The sequence below is a fragment of the Ahaetulla prasina genome, chromosome 7 (assembly GCF_028640845.1).
Source record: "Ahaetulla prasina isolate Xishuangbanna chromosome 7, ASM2864084v1, whole genome shotgun sequence".
In the NCBI taxonomy this organism is placed as follows: Eukaryota; Metazoa; Chordata; class Lepidosauria; order Squamata; family Colubridae; genus Ahaetulla; species Ahaetulla prasina.
Window position 1 is genome coordinate 13,160,709 of NC_080545.1, and position 19,008 is coordinate 13,179,716.

A 19,008-nucleotide genomic window follows, 5' to 3' on the forward strand; every position below is an offset into this window, starting at 1 on the left:
GGGGTTGTTTTGTTTTCCCACTCAAGATCCGCGCTGTCAATGTACACTGGCAACAACCACAACAACAACAGCTCCAAATTGGGATGTTGTTCCCAAACCTACTCCGCCTCACCTTGTTGAGTTACTCCTCCGCTTGTGCAATGCTTTGCAAAACGACCCCCAACCCCTGCGTCCCTACATCCATCCCTCCCTCTCCGGCGAGTGGGTTGCTGTATGTTTTTAACTCCCTGGTTTGCTTTATTTGGCAAAAGTTTCCCAGTCTGGGATGGGGGGAGGGGAAGGGTGGAGATGGGGGGGAAGGAGGGGGGACGAGTCACGTTGCAAACCCGCGTGCCACCGGGGGTTTGGCCCGGAGCCCGGAATGGGAAAGTTTAATCAAGCGCGGAGCAAAGCAATAGATTTGCAAATCTCTTGCAAACTCCAGGCGGGGTGGTAGGAACGAGGAGGAGGATCCGAGCGAGGAGGAGGAGGAGGAGGACGGGAAAGCAAAGGAAGCAGCGACCTCTTCTCTCTTCTCCGCCCGCCGCCTTTAAGGACCGCGGAGGGGAAGGTGCTCGGCGGCGCCCCGCGAAATTTGAAATTTGGCCGGGCTTCCTTGCTGCGCGTTGCGCGGATCCTAAGCGGTTCTGGATCCCGTCTTTCCAGGAGGAAGAGGAGGAGGCGGTGGTGATAGAGGGGTGCGGCTTGGAGGTGAGCAACCGAGCCCTCTTTTTTGGCAGGGTCCCGCGAGGGGAAGGAAGGGCGAGCTGGGTGGCAGCGCCGGGTCAGCCACCAAGGCGGGTCTAGGGGGGCGGCGGTGGTCTTCGGGGAGTTTGCTGGGGTGAGGGGGGAGAGTGGGAAACGGTAGTGGTGAGAGAATAAGGCTGGGTCCCCAGACCAGGGGAACCCACCCACTCTCATCGAGTTCAATCTTCTGCTCTTAGCCATCATAACGCCAGCTCCTTTGACTTTGAAGGCGCCTGCAATAAATAGAATAGAATGGATGAGCTGGAAGGGACCTTGGAGATCTTCTAGTCCAGCCCCCTGCTCAAGCAGGAGACCCTATGGCAGTGGTGGGTTTCAAAAAAAATTTTACTATCGGTTCTGTGGGTGTGGTTTGGTGGGCATGGCGGTAGGGAAGGATACTGTAAAATCTCCATTCCCACCCCACTCCAGGGGAAGGTTACTGCAAAATCCCCATTTCCTCAGCTAGGACTCGGGAGGCAGAGAATAGATGGGGGCAGGGGCCAGTCAGAATTTTTATTCCCGGTTCTCTGAACTACTCAAAATTTCCACTACCGGTTCTCCAGAACTGGTCAGAACCTGCTGAAACCCACCTCTGCCCTATAGTACCATTTCAGACAAGTGGCTGTCTAGTCTCTTCTTTAAAAACCTCCTGTGATGAAGCACCCACAACTTCTGGTGGTCAGCTGTTCCACTGGTTAATGGTTCTCACTGTTAGGAAGTGTCTCCTCAATTCCAGGTTGCTTCTGTCTTTGGTTAGTTTCCATTCATTGTTTCTTGTCCTGCCCTCCGATGCTTTGCAGAATAAGTTGACCTTCTCTTCTTTGTGGAAGCCCCTTAAGTAGTGGAATATGGCTATCAGGTCACCCCCTAACTCTTGGGTTGACTGCTGTCCTTATTTCCAGGTTGAATCTCTCCTTCTTCAATTTCCATCTATTCCTTGCCTAGCCTTCAGGTGCTTTGGAAAGTAGCTTGATCCCCTTCCTCTCTGTGGCAGCCCCTCAAATATTGGAAGACTGCTAATCATGTCTCCCCTGGTCCTTCTCTTCACTAGACTAGCCAGGCCCAGTTCCTGCAACCGTTCATTGTATGTTTTAGCCTCCAGTCCCCTAATCATTTTTGTTGCTCTTCTCTGCATTCTTTCCAGAGTCTCAACATCTTTTTTACAGTGTGGTGACCAAAACTGGGTGCAGTACTCTAGGTGTGCTCTTACTAAGACTTTATAGAGTGGTATTAGTACCTCCCTTAATCTTGATTGTATCCCTCTGTTAATGCAATTTAGGATTGCATTGGCTTTTTTGGCTGCCGCCACACACTGCTGGCTCATATTTAACAGGTTGTCCACTAAGATGTTTAAAAATTTTAAAAAATCTAATCTAGCTACCCACTCCAAGATTCCCTGGTCATCTCCCGAAAGGCCTAACCATGCCTGATTCTGCTTAGCTTTTTCAAGATCAGTTGAGCTTGGCTGGTGTCAGTTGGTGAGACCACACAATCTCTCTCTTTGAGAAGGGCAATTTAGGACTACCGAGTGATCTTGAAGAGGTTCATTTCTTGACACTTGACATCTGGATCTTGCTTCTCAAGCGGTGCGGTTAATAATAACTGGGAATTGTAGGAGCGGGAAGCCAAACCTGGAGGGCATCTGTTGGAGAAGGCGGTTCAGAGCCCAACTGAGTCTTCTGCAGGCAGCTGCACTTCTGGAGAAGGAAGCCAGGAAAGACAGGTGGAGTCCTGCACAATGTGACATCAAGATGGGTATGATGTCATTGTGGCTTCTCATAACCTCCCCAGAATGCAGGGGATTCAAGTGTAGGATCCTTCCTCAGGCTAGATCAAAAGACCAAACCAACTCCAATTTCGGCTCAGTGCCCTTCTTTAAAAATCCTAACATGGAGAGGTGTCCAAAAAGGGTCAGCTTCTTTTCCAAATAAAAGAATAGAATGGAATGGAATGGAATGGCATGGGGAATAGAATAGAGTATGGAATGGATTTTTTTTTATTATTTGAATTTATATCCCGCCCTTCTCCGAAGACTCAGGGCGGCTTACATTGTGTTAAGCAATAGTCTTCATCCATTTGTATATTATATACAAAGTCAACTTTATAACCCCCAACAATCTGGGTCCTCATTTTACCTACCTTATAAAGGATGGAAGGCTGAGTCAACCTTAGGCCTGGTGGGACTTGAACTTGCAGTAATTGCAAGCAGCTGTGTTAATAACAGACTGCTTAGTCTGTTGAGCCACCAGAGGAATGGAATGGAATGGAATGGAATAAATGGAGTGGAGCGGAGCGGAGCGGAACGGAGCAGAGCAGAGCAGAACAGAACAGAACAGAACAGAACAGAATTCTTTATTGGCCAAGTGTGATTGGATGCACAAGGAATTTGTCTTTGGTGCATATGCTCTCAGTGTACATAAAGAAAAAATAAGGCATATTCGTCAAGAATCATAAGATACAACACTTAGTGATAGTCATAGAAATCATACTAGGAAACAATAAAAACAATATAAGTTGTAAAGATACAAGCAACATGGATATAGCCATAAGTGGGAAGAGATAGGTACTAGTAAGGATGAGAAGAATAGTAATACAGTCTTAGTAGTTAATTTGATAGTGTTGAGGGAATTAGTTGTTTAGTAGAGTGATGGCATTCGAGGGAAAAACTGTCCTTGCGTCTAATTGTTCTGGTGTGCAATGCCCTATAGTGTTGTTTTTGAGGGTAGAAGTTGCAACAATTTATGTCCAGGATGTGAGGGTTAGGGTTACACAACCCAAGGATGAAAATAGATCTGAATTCATAATTTCCCTTTTTTTTTCCTGGATTTTCAGACTTGGATTATCCTCACCTGGAAATTTCCTGCCAGGTGTAAATGCAGCTTTAGGGATTTTCCCATAGGGATTTGCAATAGGGATTTTCTAGGGAGGAGCTGTCCTTCCAGAACGAGAAACCCAGATTGACCTATCAGTGCCTTGGATGACCTGTTCAGGGGCTTTCCAGGTGATTCCACCGCTTCCTGATTTGCATAAGGTTCCACCCAATAGAGAAGAAGCAGTTGAAGGTGGCTATGGAGAGTCTTAGTCATCCAGGTCACAGTTGTCCCAAAGGTGCTTTTTCAAGGGGAAACTGGACTTTCTGGTTTTTCTTTGAAGACGTTTCGCTTCTCATCCAAGAAGCTTCTTCAGCTCTCGGAGAAGCTGAAGAAGCTCTCATTCAAGAAGCTGAAGAAGCTTCTTGGATGAGAAGTGAAACCCCTTCAAAGAAAAACCAGAAAGTCCAGTTGAAGGTGGGTTCTAGGTTGACAGCCCTGCCTGGATACAGCGGCCTCCAGAGCCATGATCTCCAATTGAGGAAAGGATCTCTTCCACCACTCTAGGTAGGAACATAACTCCTGTAATTAGGGCAGTAAATTCTTCCTGTAACCAGAAAAAAAGCCAGCATGTGATGCAAGGAAGCCAAGTTGGTCTCGTTGTGGGGGAGGACACCAGGCTAGAAAGTGGGAGGTTGTGAGTTCAAGTCCCACCTTAAGCATGAAAGCCAGTTGGGTGAGTTTGGTCCAGTCGCTCTTTCTCAGCCCAACATCACAGGGTTGTTGTTGTTGTGGGGAAAATAGGAGGAGGGATATGTTTGTCCCCTTGAGTTATTTGTACAAATAATAAAGATGGGATATAAAGGAGGGAGGGAAGGAAGGAAAGGAAGGAAGGAACATAGAAACATTTTTGACCTGAAGGGAGTAACAGAGTTGTGCCTGGCACTAACTCGTTGAATGAAAAAAAATCACAGGTTTGTCACTTTTGAGAGTCAGGCAATTTACCTGCTCTTGGGAGCTTCTTCTATAGCCCAGAAGAAGGTGGCGAGCAGCAGTTTCAATTCCTGTTGCTACTCAAGTATTATTCCTATGCTTGGTGTCATGGCAACCCCAAAGCAACAAAAGGAAGGGAGCAGCATCTTGCTAAATCCAGCAGGACATCTCTGCTGGGTAGACAACTACCCATAAGCTCCACAGCAGAAGACGGAAAAAGGCAAAACTACATCGTCTTCCACAACATACATAATGCCTAAAAATGCAACCTGGTTGCTTTATTTATTTATTTATTTATTTTATTTAATTTTTATACCGCCCTTCTCCCGAAGGACTCAGGGCGGTGTACAGGCAAAAATAAAACAGTACAATATACAGATTAAAATACCATTTAAAAAACTTATTTAAATTAGCCTAAGATTAAAAAATTTCCATACTAAAAACCCCATTTAAAATTAATAAAATTTCCCCTTAAAACTAATTTAAGCCAGCCCCGCGCGGATAAAAAGATGTGTTTTTAGTTCGCGACGAAATGTCCGAAGGTCAGGTATTTGACGTAAACCCGGGGGAAGCTCATTCCAGAGTGTGGGCGCCCCCACAGAGAAGGCCCTTCCCCTGGGGGCTGCCAGCCGGCATTGTTTGGCGGACGGCACCCTGAGAAGTCCCTCTCTATGGGAGCGTACGGGTCGGTGGGAGGCGTGTGGTAGCAGCAGGCGGTCCCGTAAGTACCCAGGCCCTAAGCCATGGAGCGCTTTAAAGGTCATAACCAACACCTTAAAGTGCACTCGGAAAGCCACAGGCAGCCAGTGCAGCCTGCGCAGGATCGGTGTTACATGGGAGCTACGTGTAGCTCCCTCTATCACCCGCGCAGCTGCATTCTGGACTAACTGAAGCCTCCGAGCGCACTTCAAGGGGAGCCCCATGTAGAGAGCATTACAGTAATCCAAGCGAGAGGTAACGAGCGCATGAGTGACCGTGCATAAGGCATCCCGATCAAGGAAGGGGCGCAACTGCCGAACCAGACGGACCTGGTGGAAGGCCCCCCTGGAGACGGCCGTCAAATGATCTTCAAACGACAGCCGGTCATCCAGGAGGACACCTAAGTTGCGCACCCTATCCTTTGGGGCCAGTAACTCGCCTCCAACAGTCAACCGCGGCTGCAGTTGACTGAATCGGGATGCCGGCATCCACAGCCACTCCGTCTTGGAGGGATTAAGCTTGAGCCTGTTTCTCCCCATCCAGACCCGTACGGCTTCCAAGCACCGGGACAGCACTTCAACAACTTCATTGGGGTGGTCCGGGATGGAAAAGTACAGCTGGGTGTCATCAGCGTACTGCTGGTATCTCACCCCGAAACCACTGATGATCTCACCCAACGGCTTCATGTAGATGTTGAACAGAAGGGGCGAGAGAATCGACCCCTGAGGGACCCCACAAGTGAGGCCCCTCGCGGTCGACCTCTGCCCCCCTTGACCCATTGAAGGCCAAGATCTCAGACCCTGGGCTAGCTTAGACAGTAAACCCAGCCAGAGAGATTGGGGCTTGGCTTGGCATGGTACATATGAGAAAACATGGTGCCTTGGAAATCTGGGTTTCATCAAATGGCCCATGAGGAGTGAATTGGTCAAGTTACGGGACCACCTGCTGTTACCTGATGTCTCCCACCGACCCGTACGCTCACACAGAGAGGGTCTTCTCAGGGTGCCGTCCGCCAAACAATGTCGGCTGGCGGCCCCCAGGGGAAGGGCCTTCTCTGTTGGAGCTCCCACGCTTTGGAATGAACTTCCCCCTGATTTACGTCAAGTGCCTGATCTTCGGACTTTTCGCCGTGAGCTGAAAACGCACCTATTTATTCAAGCGGGACTGGCTTGAAAGTTTTAAATGTCTTATTAATTTTAATTGGGGCTATTTATAATTTTAAAATTTTAAATTGTTTTAAATTCTCGGCCAATTGTAATATGCTTGTTTTAGTTTTGTTTTTTTAATATGTATATTGTGGGCTTTTTTAATACTTGGCTGTACACCGCCCTGAGTCCTTCGGGAGAAGGGCGGTATAAAAATCTAATAAAATAAATAAAATAAATAAATAAGTGGTAGCCCTGGTGGAGATGCCCAAGGTCCAACAGAAAATGTTGAGGTGGAAATTCCAGTCTTTCTATTATGGGAGAATATGGTTGGATTTGGCTTGGAGGATACAGATTAACAGAGTTGGAAGGGACCTTATAGGTCATCTAGTCCAACCCCCCCACACACACACATCCAAGCAGGAGACCCAACACCATTTCTGACAAATGGCAGTTCAATCTCTTCTTGAAAGTCTCAAGTGATAAAACTCCCACAACTTCCGAAGGCAACTTCTGTCCCATGGGTTGATGGTTCTCACTGAAAGGAAAGGAATAGGAATAGAAAAGGAATAGGATAGAATAGAATAGAATTAGAAAGAATAGAATATAACAAGAATAGAATAGAATAGAATAGAATAGAATAGAATAGAATAGAATAGAATAGAATAGAATAGAATAGAATAGAATAGAATAGAATAGAATTCTTTATTGGCCAAGTGTGATTGGACACACAAGGAATTTGTCTTTGGTGCATCTGCTCTCAATGTACACAAAAAGAAAAGATACGTTCCTCAAGAATCAAAAGGTACAACACTTAATGATGTCATAGGGAACAGATAAGCAATCAAATCATATTAGGAAACAGTCAATTTAAATCTTAAGGATACCAGCAACAAGGTTACAGTCATACAGTCATAAGTGGAAGGAGATGGATGATGAAAACGATGAGAAGATTAATAGTAGGGCAGACTTAGTGAATAGTTTGACAGTGTTGAGGGAATTATTGGTTTAGCAGAGTGATGGCGTTGGGGGGGGGGGGGAACTGTTCTTGCAAGTTGCAAAAGGCCATGGGAAACCTCCTTTGATCCTATTGCTCAAGCTGCCAATAAGGGGTGGCAGGAAGCAACTTGTCCCCTTTTCCTCCCCACTCACCCCCCACCCCCCCGAATCCCAAATCCCGCTGCTTTCCTCCTGAACCACCGGCCCTCCCTCCCTCCCTCCCTCCTTAAAAAAACGCGATCGGGATCCAAAGCCGAGGCTGCGCTCTCTAGGATCCCGCCGGGGCTACCGGCTTTCGCGGGCTGAGCGCGGAACTTGCGCGCTTTGGGCGGCTCTGCAGCGCTTCTCGTCCGCCCGAGGCTTCCAGAAGGCGGGGAGTTTCCCGCCGGGAGAACCGCGAAGGAAAAAGCTTGCCCGCTTCGGCAACTGCCGAGCCCGGCCCTCGGAAGCGCCGCTGGCTGCGCAAACCGCTCGCTCCCTTCTCTTCCTTTATCAGCAGCCCCGGCCGCGCAGAGAGGTTCGTTTCGGACCCGAGTGCTGCTGGAAGCACCATCGGTGGCCCGGCTGGGTGGGAGGTAGGCAGCCCCCGCTGAGCTTGCCTGGCTCTGGACTTTTGATCCTTGGATGGGAGACCACCGGGAAATGCCAGAGGGAGGCTAGGCTGGGAAGCCGGGAAGGACTTTGAAGCAGTGGGGAAATCCAGGTTTTTTTACTTTCGGTTCTGTGGGCGTGGCGGGGGAAGGATACTTCAAAATCTCCATTCCCACCCCACTCCAGGGAAGGATACTGCAAAATCCCATTCCCTCCCCATTCCTGGGGGGAAGGATATTGCAAAATCTCCATTTCCTCCCCACTCCTGGAGGGGAAGGATATTACAAAATCTCCATTCCCACCCCACTCCTGGAGGGAAGGATATTGCAAAATCTCCATTCCGACCCCACTCCAGGAAAAGGACACTGCAAAAACTCCATTCCCTCCCCACTCCAGGGGAAGGATATTGCAAAATCCCCATTCCCTCCCCACTCCTGGAGGGAAAGGTTATTGCAAAATCTCCATTCCCATCCCACTCTGGGGCCAGCCAGAGGTGGTATTTGCCAGTTCTCCGAACTACTCAAAATTTCCGCTACCGGTCCTGCAGAACCTGCTGGATTTCATCCCTGATTTGAAGGCACATCCCAGCGGATTCAACTGGAGCTGTTTCCAGCTGGAGAGTCCCCGAGGGTGGATCAGGAACAGCAAGAGCCGGGTTGGAGTTGGGCTTCAGCTGCAGAAATTCAGGGAAGATTTGGGAAAGGCTGGGGCTGTCCTGGAACGGAAGAGGGCTTCAAGGGCAGATCCAGTGGCTTCCCGAGGCTATGAGCAGCAGGCTTGGGTTTGGCTGGCTCCCATGCTGAGCAGGGGCTGGCTCCCGGGTCTCAAGCCATTTTTCCAACACTGATTATCTCTGGGACCAGGGCGGGCTTGCCTGATCTGGTGGGAAGAGGGGGGGGGAAAGGATGGCAGGGATGAACAGGAGATGGAAATGAAGGCATGAGGGAATCCTCAGGGAATCCTCAGGTTATGGCGTGGAAGTGATAGAATAGAATAGAATAGAATAGAATTTTTTATTGGCCAAGTGTGATTGGACACACAAGGAATTTGTCTTGGTGCATATGCTCTCAGTGTACATAAAAGAAAAGATACGTTCATCAAGGTACAACATTTACAACACAATTGATGATCAATATAGCAATATAAATCATAAGGATTGCCAGCAACAAGTTATAGTCATACAGTCATAAGTGGAAAGAGATTGGTGATGGGAACTATGAAACGATTAATAGTAGTGCAGATTCAGTAAATAGTCTGACAGTGTTGAGGGAATTATTTGTTTAGCAGAGTGATGGCCTTCGGGAAAAAACTGTTCTTGTGTCTAGTTGTTCTGGTGTGCAGTGCTCTATAGCGTCGTTTTGAGGGTAGGAGTTGAAACAGTTTATGTCCAGGATGCGAGGGATCTGCAAATATTTTCACCGCCCTCTTCTTGATTCGTGCAGTATACAGGTCCTCAATGGAAGGCAAGTTGGTAGCAATTATTTTTTCTGCAGTTCTAATTATCCTCTGAAGTCTGTGTTTTTCTTGTTGGGTTGCAGAACCGAACCAGACAGTTATAGAGGTGCAAATGATAGTTGTGATAGTGTGATTGAAACTTGGATGGAGTGGGAATTAATAGGAATAGGAATAGAACAGAACAGAACAGAATAGAAAGAGTGGAGTGGAGTGGAGTGGAGTGGAGTGGAATGGAATGGAATGGAATGGAATGGAATGGAATAGAATAGAATAGAATAGAATAGAATAGAATAGAATAGAATAGAATAGAATAGAATAGAATGAGTGGAATAGAATAGAATAGAATAGAATAGAATAGAATAGAATAGAATAGAATAGAATAGAATAGAATAGAATAGAATAGAGTGGAATAGAATAGAATAGAATAGAATAGAATAGAATAGAATAGAATAGAATAGAATAGAATAGAATAGAAAGAGTGGAGTGGAATAGAATAGAATAGAATAGAATAGAATAGAATAGAGTAGAGTAGAGTAGAGTAGAGTAGAGTAGAGTAGAGTAGAGTAGAGTGGAGTGGAGTGGAGTGGAATGGAATAGAACAGAACAGAATAGAATAGAATAGAATAGAAAGAGTGGAATGGAATAGAATAGAATAGAATAGAATAGAATAGAATAGAATAGAATAGAATAGAATAGAATAGAATAGAATAGAATAGAATAGAAAATATGGACTAGAATAGAATGGAAAATATAGAATGGAATGGAATGGAATGGAATGGAATAGAGCAGAGGAGAAGTGAGCAGAGTAGAGTAGAATAGAATAGAATAGAATAGAATAGAATAGAATAGAATAGAATAGAATAGAATAGAATAGAATAGAATAGAATAGAATAGATCTTATAAGTCATCTAGTCCACCACCTCCCCTCCCAAGCAGGAGACCCTACACCATTTCTGACAGAAGAGAAGGCAGGGGCATGGGGAGGGAGGGAGGGAGGGAGAGAACATAAAGGAAGGGAAAGAAAAGAAGAGGGAATGGAAAGGGAAGAAGGAAGGTAGGAAAGAAAAAAGAGAGGAATACTAGAATGTGGATCGAGGGAAGGAAAGGAAAGATCAGGGAAATAAAAGGCGAAGGGAAGGGGAAGGGGAAGGGGAAAGGAAAGGAAAGGAAAGGAATCCTCAGTCTAAAGCAATGCTTCTCATATTTGACAACTTTGAGAAGTGTGGACTTCAACTCCCAGAATTCCCCAGCCAGCAGCTTGAAAAACACTGCTTTAAGCTATTGCCCCTATTACAAGGAGGGGAACATCTCAGAGACAGAGCCTCAGTACTGAATTCTCAGCGCCCCTTTGTGATTCAAAGAAACCCATCATTGTCTATTTCTTCTCCAACAGGTCCTTGGTATTTGACCTTCTTTTTCAACCACAGGCGGCAGGGAGAGAAGATGGACCTGATTTCGGCCAAAGCAGCTCCCACCAGGAGGAATCTTTTCGGGCCAGTGGACCACGACCATTTGCTGCAGGAGTTCCAGAGCATGATGAGATCCAGCATGGAACAGGCGAAGCAACGGTGGAACTTCGACTTCTTCCAGGATATGCCCATCGTGGGGCTTCTCCAGTGGGAAGAGCTGCAGGGCCACGAGGTTCCCGCCTTCTACCACACGCACGTCGCCAGGGAGTCTCGCCCGCCTCTGCAGCCCGTGAACAGGACTGCGGACAGGGAGGGGAAAGTTCACCTCCTGGGTAGAGAGGTGGAAAGAGGCAGACCCATCAAAACAGCGACGCTAGGGAAGAAGCGAAGGCAGACGTATTTGACAGGTATGTATGTCAAGGCGGTGTTTGTTGTGGCTCGCCAGCGGATCTGGCAGCGGATTCGGACAATGAGGAGGTTGGGGAGGAACATGGGCCAGTCCTGGAGTCTTGGGAAAGCTCTGATGAGGGCTCTGCGTCAGAGGCAGAGAGTGGGCCAGGGCCGTATGCCAGTTATCAGCTGCCTTTGGAGTCGGACACCAGTGAGGCAGATGAACAGCTGGAGCCTGTTCCTAGTGTGCGCATGCACAGAGCTGCCAGATGAAGGGAACAGCTAAAGAACAAGGGTCAACTTGGGAGTAAGGCTGCAGGTGGATGAATGAATGGCCACTCCCAGAGGGAATAAAAGAGGAACGAAAGGGGAGTGGAATTTGCAGGAGACAATTAGTTCATTCCTGCATTCTTGCCAAGTATTGCTGCATCTGAAAGACATTGGCCTGGTCATTCTCCAAGCCCGATAAAGGTCGGTAATTGTGAACCATCTTGAAAGACTGTGGGAGAGGAAAGACCTTGCTGGAGAGGAATTCACTGTAAATTAAATAAAAGAGGTTTATTGGGACGAGGACTCGGCTTCGTGCTGCTGGGGAAGCCTAGGTCAGAACAGGAGCCACCTAGAATAGACACAAGGAAGTGTGAACAGGAACAGCCTAGGTTTTTAAAAGAGGGCCCTGAAGATTAAAATCTTCACACCTGGTCCCAGTGAGGTCCTAAGGGTGGGTTTGATTCCTGACTTTGCATAGAGAGGTGGATTATGGATGCCCAATCAAGAACAGCAAAGATTTCTTGATCTCTTTGTTCACACCTGGTGAGCCGTGGTTGTGCACTGGTCAGAATGCAGTATTGCAGGCTAATTTTGCTGACTGACAGCTGCCAGAAGTTTGGCAGTCCAAGTCTCACCAGGCTCAAGGTTCCTTCAGCCTCCCATCCTTCCGAGGTTGGTAAAATGAGGACCCAGATTGGTTAGGGGCAATATACAATAGGTTGACTCTGTAAACTGCTTAGAGAGGGCTGTAAAGCACAGTGAAGTGGTATATAAGTCTAAGTGCTAGTTCTGTTGCTTCTTTTGAGTTTTGCAAACATGTAATGATAGTCCTACTGAAAAACCCACCTACCGTATTTTCCCCCAAAATAAGACCCTCCCCAATAAGACTTAATTCAGGTGAGGTCTAATTTTGTTTTTGTTGCAATGGATGTACGAAATGCGTCCATCTGGCTGACGAGTTTAACTGGGGCTTATTTTGGAGGTAGGGCTTTTATTACGAGCATCCTGAAAAATCATACTAGGGCTTATTTTCCGGTTAGGTTTTATTTTGGGGGAAATACGGTAATAGGAGGTGAACCCTGCCGAACGCTCTGATATGGCATCATAATGTACAGGTAGTCCTCGAGTTACGACTGTTCATTTAGTGACCGTTCGAAGTTACAACGGCATTGAAAAAAGTGACTTATGACTGTTTTTTCACACTTACGACCGCTGCAGCATCCCCATGGTTACGTGATCAAAATTCAGATGCTTGGCAACTGGTTCATATTTATGACGGTCTCAGTGTCCCGGGGGGGGGGGGAAGGGGGGGCAGGTGATCCGCTTTTGTGACCTTCTGACAAGCAAAGTCAATGGGGAATCCAGATTCACTTAACAACCGTGTTACTAACTTAATAAATGCAGCGATTCACTTAACGGCTGTGGCCAGAAAAGTCACAAAATGGGGCAAAACTCACTTAACAAATGTTTCGCTTAGCGACATAAATGTTGGGCTCAATTGTGGTCATAAGTCGAGGACCTCCTGTATTCAAATAGTGGGATGCCATTCCTGTTTTATCTGATAACCATTATCCAAGTCAAGGTCAAATTTTACAAAGACGCGTAAAAAAACATTCCAAAATACAGGCGGTCCTTGACTCGTGACTACAACTGAGCCCAGTGTTTCTCTTGGTAAGCGAGACGGTCATTAAGTGAGTTGAGCACCGTTTCATGACCTTTCCTGCCACTGTTATGAAACAAATCACTGCTGTTACGAAGTCAGTAGCATGGGTTGTTTTTTTTTGTTTACATTTATACCCCGCCCTTCTCCGAAGACTCAGGGCGGCTTACAGTGTATAAGGCAATAGTCTCATTCTATTTGTATATTTTTTACAAAGTCAACTTATTGCCCCCCCAACAATCTGGGTCCTCATTTTACCTACCTTATAAAGGGTGGAAGGCCGGGCTCGAACCTGCAGTAATTGCAGGCTTTGTGTTCTAATAACAGGCTTCTCTATTGCCTGAGCTGTTAAATGAATCTGCCTTCCCCTTTGACTTTGATTATCGGAAGATTTTGTGAAAGGTGAGCACATGACCCCGGAATACTGCAACTGTCATAAGTACATGCCAGTTGCCAAGCATTTGAATTTTGATCACGTGACTCGTTGGGCTGCTGCAGCGAAGTGTGAAAAATGGCCATACGTGACTTTTACAGGGGCGTTGTAACTTTGAAGGGTCACTAAGCGAAAGATTGTCAAAGACTACTTGATATGGTCCTCGACTTATTTATTTATTTATTTATTTATTTCGATTTTTATACCGCCCTTCTCCCGAAGGACTCGGGGCGGTGTACAGCCAAGTAAAAAAAATTCACTATATACACATTAAAAGAGATTAAAAAGGAACATATTATATGTGGCCGAAAATTTAAAACAATTTAAAATCTTAAAATATAAATAACCCCAATAAAAATTTTAATCCAGTCCCGCTTGAATAAATAGGTGCGTTTTCAGCTCACGGCGAAAAGTCCGAAGATCAGGCACTTGACGTAAACCAGGGGGAAGTTCATTCCAAAGCGTAGGAGCTCCAACAGAGAAGGCCCTTCCCCTGGGGGCCGCCAACCGACATTGCTTGGCGGACGGCACCCTGAGAAGGCCCTCTCTGTGTGAGCGTACGGGTCGGTGGGAGGCAAAAGGTAACAGCAGGCGGTCCCATAAGTACCCGGGTCCTAAGCCATGGAGCGCTTTAAAGGTGGTAACCAGAATCTTGAAGCGCACCCGAAAAACCACAGGAAGCCAGTGCAAACTGTGCAGGATTGGTGTTACATGGGAGCAACGAGTTGCTCCCACTATTACCCGCTTAGCAACCATTCAAAGTCACAATGGATGTCCCTCAGGATACTTACAACCCAGATTTGAAGTTCTGAGAACTGTCTCCTTCCCTGGTCAAGTGCTTGTTATTTACAATGTGGGGTTTTTTGACAGAAGCTGATCCTTATTTCCAGTTTTCAGGGAGGAAAATGCCCATTGTGAAAAATAGGTTTGCTTAGCAGCCGTGGCATTTGTTTAACGACTGGTACACTTGCTTAATAACTGCCCCCCCACCAAAAAAATGTTCCGGATTGGGTTCAACCACATGATGACCCGTTTAATGACTGGCATGACTTATGGCCATAATTCCAGGCTCAACTGGAGTCATAAGTCAAGGACTACTTATATACTACTCAGGATCTTCCAAGATCCTTTGAGTAAGATTCGTCTTCAAAGAAATTCAAGTGATCTGATTAAGTTGGATCTTGGAGTCCTAGTGGACAACCATTTAGATATGAGCCAGCAGCTGCCAAAAAAGCCAACACAGTTCTGGGCTGCATAAACAGAGGGATAGAATCAAGATCATGAGAAGTGTTAATACCACTTTATTATGCCTTGGTAAGGCCACACTTGGAATCCTGCATCCAACTTTGGTCGCCATGTTGTAAAAAAGATGTGGAGACTGTAGAAAGAGTGCAGAGAAGAGCAACAAAGATGATTAGTGGACTGGAGGCTAAAACATATGAAGAACGGCTGCAGGAACTGGGCATGTCTAGTTTAATGAAAAGAAGGACTAGGGGAGACATGATAGCAGTGTTCCAATGTCTCAGGGGCTGCCACAAAGAAGAGGGAGTCAAGCTATTCTCCAAAGCACCTGAGGGTAGAACAAGAAGCAATGGGTGGAAACTAATCAAGGAGAGAAGCAACTTAGAACTAAGGAGGAATTTCCTGACAGATAGAACAATTAAGGAGTGGAACAACTTGCCTGCAGAAGTTGTGAATGCTCCAACACTGGAAAAATTAAAGAAAATGTTGGATAATCATTTGTCTGAAATGGTGTAGGGTTTCCTGCCTGGGCAGGGGGTTGGACTAGAAGGCCTCCAAGATCCCTTCCAACTCTGTTGTTGTTGTTGTTGTTATTATTATTAAGTTGGTCAGATAAAAAAAGCAGATGTGTTTCCTGGATGCTTTATTAAACAAGGCGCTAGGACGTTGAGCTTGTCGATCGAAAGGTCGGCAGCTCAGCGGTTCGAATCCCTAGTGTTGCCGTGTAACGGGGTGAGCTCCCGTTACTTGTCCCAGCTTCTGCCAACCTAGCAGTTTCGAAGGCACGTAAAAATGCAAGTAGAAAAAATAGGGACCACCTTTGGTGGGAAGGTAACAGTGTTCCGTGTGCCTTTGGCGTTGAGTCATGCCGGCCACATGACCACAGAGACGTCTTCGGACAGCACTGGCTCTTCGGCTTTGAAACGGAGATGAGCACCGACCTCTAGAGTCGGCAACGACTAGCGTGTATGTGCGAGGGGAACATTTACCTTTACCTATACAATGTAAACAACAGGTGTCTGTGGGAAAGTAAAAAAAGTCAAGATGGCGACTGTGGGTGCACACTGAATGCTCCACTCCTTTTTTTTTATCTGAACCGTTGTTGTTGTTGTTTTTAAAAAAAATCTTATTTTATGTCCCTTTTCTATATGCGTCTGTGACGCATATGCAGAAAGGGTATTAATTGCATAGTCTCAACTGCCATCTTGACTTTTTTGACCTCGGTTCTGTCCCTGCAGACCTCTTGATGGAAGCCTAGTCATTTCTCAGGCTGATTTTTTTTAAATGCAAGGATGTAACTGGACGTTGGTTTTGTTGGCGTCCAGAAATATGACAATACACATCTTGACTTGTTGACCCTCCAGAAAAAAAAACACTACTATCTCCTTTTTCATAAGATTTCCATCTTGCTCACTCTGGAGAAATCTTTCCACGGATCCCTTCTTGTCGTAGAATAGAATAGAATAGAATAGAATAGAATAGAATTTTTTATTGGCCAAGTGTGATTGGACACACAAGGAATTTGTCTTGGTGCATAGGCTCTCAGTATACATAAAAGAAAAGATACGTTCATCAAGGTACAACATTTACAACACAATTGATGGTCAATATATCAATATAAATCATAAGGATTGCCAGCAACAAAGTTACAGTCATACAGTCATAAGTGGAAAGAGATTGGTGATGGGAACGATGAGAAGATTAATAGTAGTGCAGATTCAGTAAATAGTCTGACAGTGTTGAGGGAATTATTTGTTTAGCAGAGTGATGGCCTTCGGGAAAAAACTGTTCTTGTGTCTAATTGTTCTAGTAGTTGTCATTACTTGTCGGTGTGGATTTTTATTTCTTTCTTTCTTTATTGCAGATTATTATTCAACAAAGAAGCCGATCAGGACAGATATGCAAACACCTGTAAAGAAATTGGCCTTCTAAACCGGTGGATCGCTTCCCAGATATTTTTTTTTTCCCCTTAAAAAAACTTCCAAGCTTATACAACACTTCAGAATGATCTCTACTGATAACTAACCCTTTGTAGCTGCGCAGAGAAGAATGGTGAAAATGGGAAGAGTTATTAAAAGAACAACAAACTCTTATGAAATGGCAGTCCAGCCAAATAAAAACTGAATAGCTCAGGAAACTTTTTTTTTAAAAAAAAAATAACTGATTGTCAAGTATGAAAAAGACCGATTGCAGCAACAATCGCATTTCAGGAAGAATTGCTTATCGTATTATTGTCAGAAGTGTTTAAAATACTGTGTTATGAACAAATGATGAGCGCCGTGGTGAAATGTAAAAATTGTTACTACCGGTTCTGTGGGCGTGTGGTGGGGGTGTTAATGTGACTGGGTGGGCATGGCCAACTTTTTTTTTGTTTTTTATTTTTAAAAGCATTTTTTCTACAACCTCTTCGGCTGAAGAGGTTGTAAAAAAATGCTTTTAAAAGGCTCTGATGATCCCAGATGAGCCGTGCGATCGTCAGAGCCTTTTTTTTTTACTTTTAAAAGCATTTCTTCGCCCAAAGAAAAAATGCTTTTAAAAGTAAAAAAAAAAAAAACCTCTGATGATCGCGCAGTTCAGCTGGGCATGGGGGGTTGGGGGCAGGGATTTTTGCTACCGGTTCTCCAAACCACCCGCCACCATCGCTACCAGATCGGGTGATCCGGTCCGAACCGGGAGCATTTCACTCCAGGTGAGCGGCATTCTACCACTTTCCAGGTTGTATTTTTTTTTTTTACTTGTTTCATATATATAGTATTAGATTTCATCTCAGCGCAAAAAGCAGAAACGTTTATCAGCTTTGTCAATTTTCAGTTTTGAAAAAGGAATCAGAATATCTGTTTTTCAGTTTGTACCCAACTATTGCTTAAGGTAGGGATCTCCAACCTTGGCAACTTTAAGACTTGTGGACTTCAACTCCCAGAGTTCATCAGCCTGCAAAGCTGGTTGAGGAACTCTGGGAGTTGAAATCCACAAATCTTAAAGTTGCCAAGGTTGGAGACCCTTGGCACATTCAGCCCCTTCGGTTTCCATTCAGCTGTTACTAAATTTCACCATTTAGTGCAAGTGCCTGACACATAGAAAAAGGGTGGAGTTTGATCACACAGTTGCTAGCACACCTTGGTTTATTTTTTTATTTACACAAAATGCTGTACCTTGCAGTTAGAAAAACCTAGAAAAATGGGTTTTGCAGCCTGCTTTTAAAGTCCTTTGTCCTTTGGGTCAGATTTCTTTTCATAGCGATATGTCTTGATTGCAATCGATGGTTGCTTTAAATATTCCTGGAGAATATGTGTTTAATCATATATGTGAGTTGTGTGCTTTAGATTTCGTAAAGCTGGGTTTAAAAGCAGACGAAAGCGGAATAATACAAGCCTGGCCATATTTTGCTAAATTTATATCAACTGAGAATTGGCTTTATTCAGTTGCATTCCTGAAAAACGGAAAACATGTCCCTCAGATTAAACCATGAATCCTTCATCATGTATTCTGTGTTACATTTTGTCATGAAATGATTGGTTTTGGAAGAATAGCATGATGGTACGATGTAATATGTAATATGTCTGAAATACTTTGGCCACCTAATGAGAAAGAAGGACTCACTGGAGAAGAGCCTAATGCTGGGAAAGATTGAGGGCAAAAGAAGAAGGGGACGACAGAGAACGAGGTGGCTGGATGGAGTCACTGAAGCAGTAGGCATGAGTTTAAATGGACTCCAGAGGATGGTAGAGGACAAGAAGGCCTGGCGGAATCTTGTCCATGGGGTCGCGATGGGTCGGACACGACTTCGCAACTAACAACAACAAAATATGTCTGCTTTTGGGCAACTCGATGTATAACGCGCATGGAAGGTTGGATCTTATATTGAGAAGGCTCAGACATTCTTCTACGAAAATCTGGATGACCACTAGATCAGGGGTCTCCAACCGTAGTAATTTTAAGACTTGTGGACTTCAACTCCCAGAATTCCTCAGCCAGCTTTGCTGAGGAATCTTTGACGCTCTCATTGTCATAGAATATTGTACGAAAGCAAATCCAATGAAAATAAAATTGGTAAGTAATGCTGTTACTCTTAGCATGGATGCCATTCATCTGTCCTATGTTATTTCAAGCGGTTTTGTTTTTTGTTTTTCTTTAAAAAAATAAATCCTTAAAATGTCATGTAGGGACAAAATGGGCTCTCAAAATT

General features: G+C 45.2%; 1 protein-coding gene across 1 annotated transcript; it reads left to right on the forward strand.

Moving 5' to 3' along the window:
* The first annotated feature begins 404 nt into the window (after nucleotides 1–404).
* On the forward strand, nucleotides 405–16,966 carry LOC131202097 (cyclin-dependent kinase inhibitor 1-like). The gene is made up of 3 exons (XM_058190679.1): nucleotides 405–690; nucleotides 10,812–11,234; nucleotides 16,687–16,966. The coding sequence occupies exons 2-3, from the start codon at nucleotides 10,862–10,864 to the stop codon at nucleotides 16,752–16,754; spliced, it is 441 nt and encodes a 146-aa protein (XP_058046662.1). The 5' UTR covers nucleotides 405–690; nucleotides 10,812–10,861; the 3' UTR covers nucleotides 16,755–16,966.
* The last annotated feature ends 2,042 nt before the right edge of the window (nucleotides 16,967–19,008 follow it).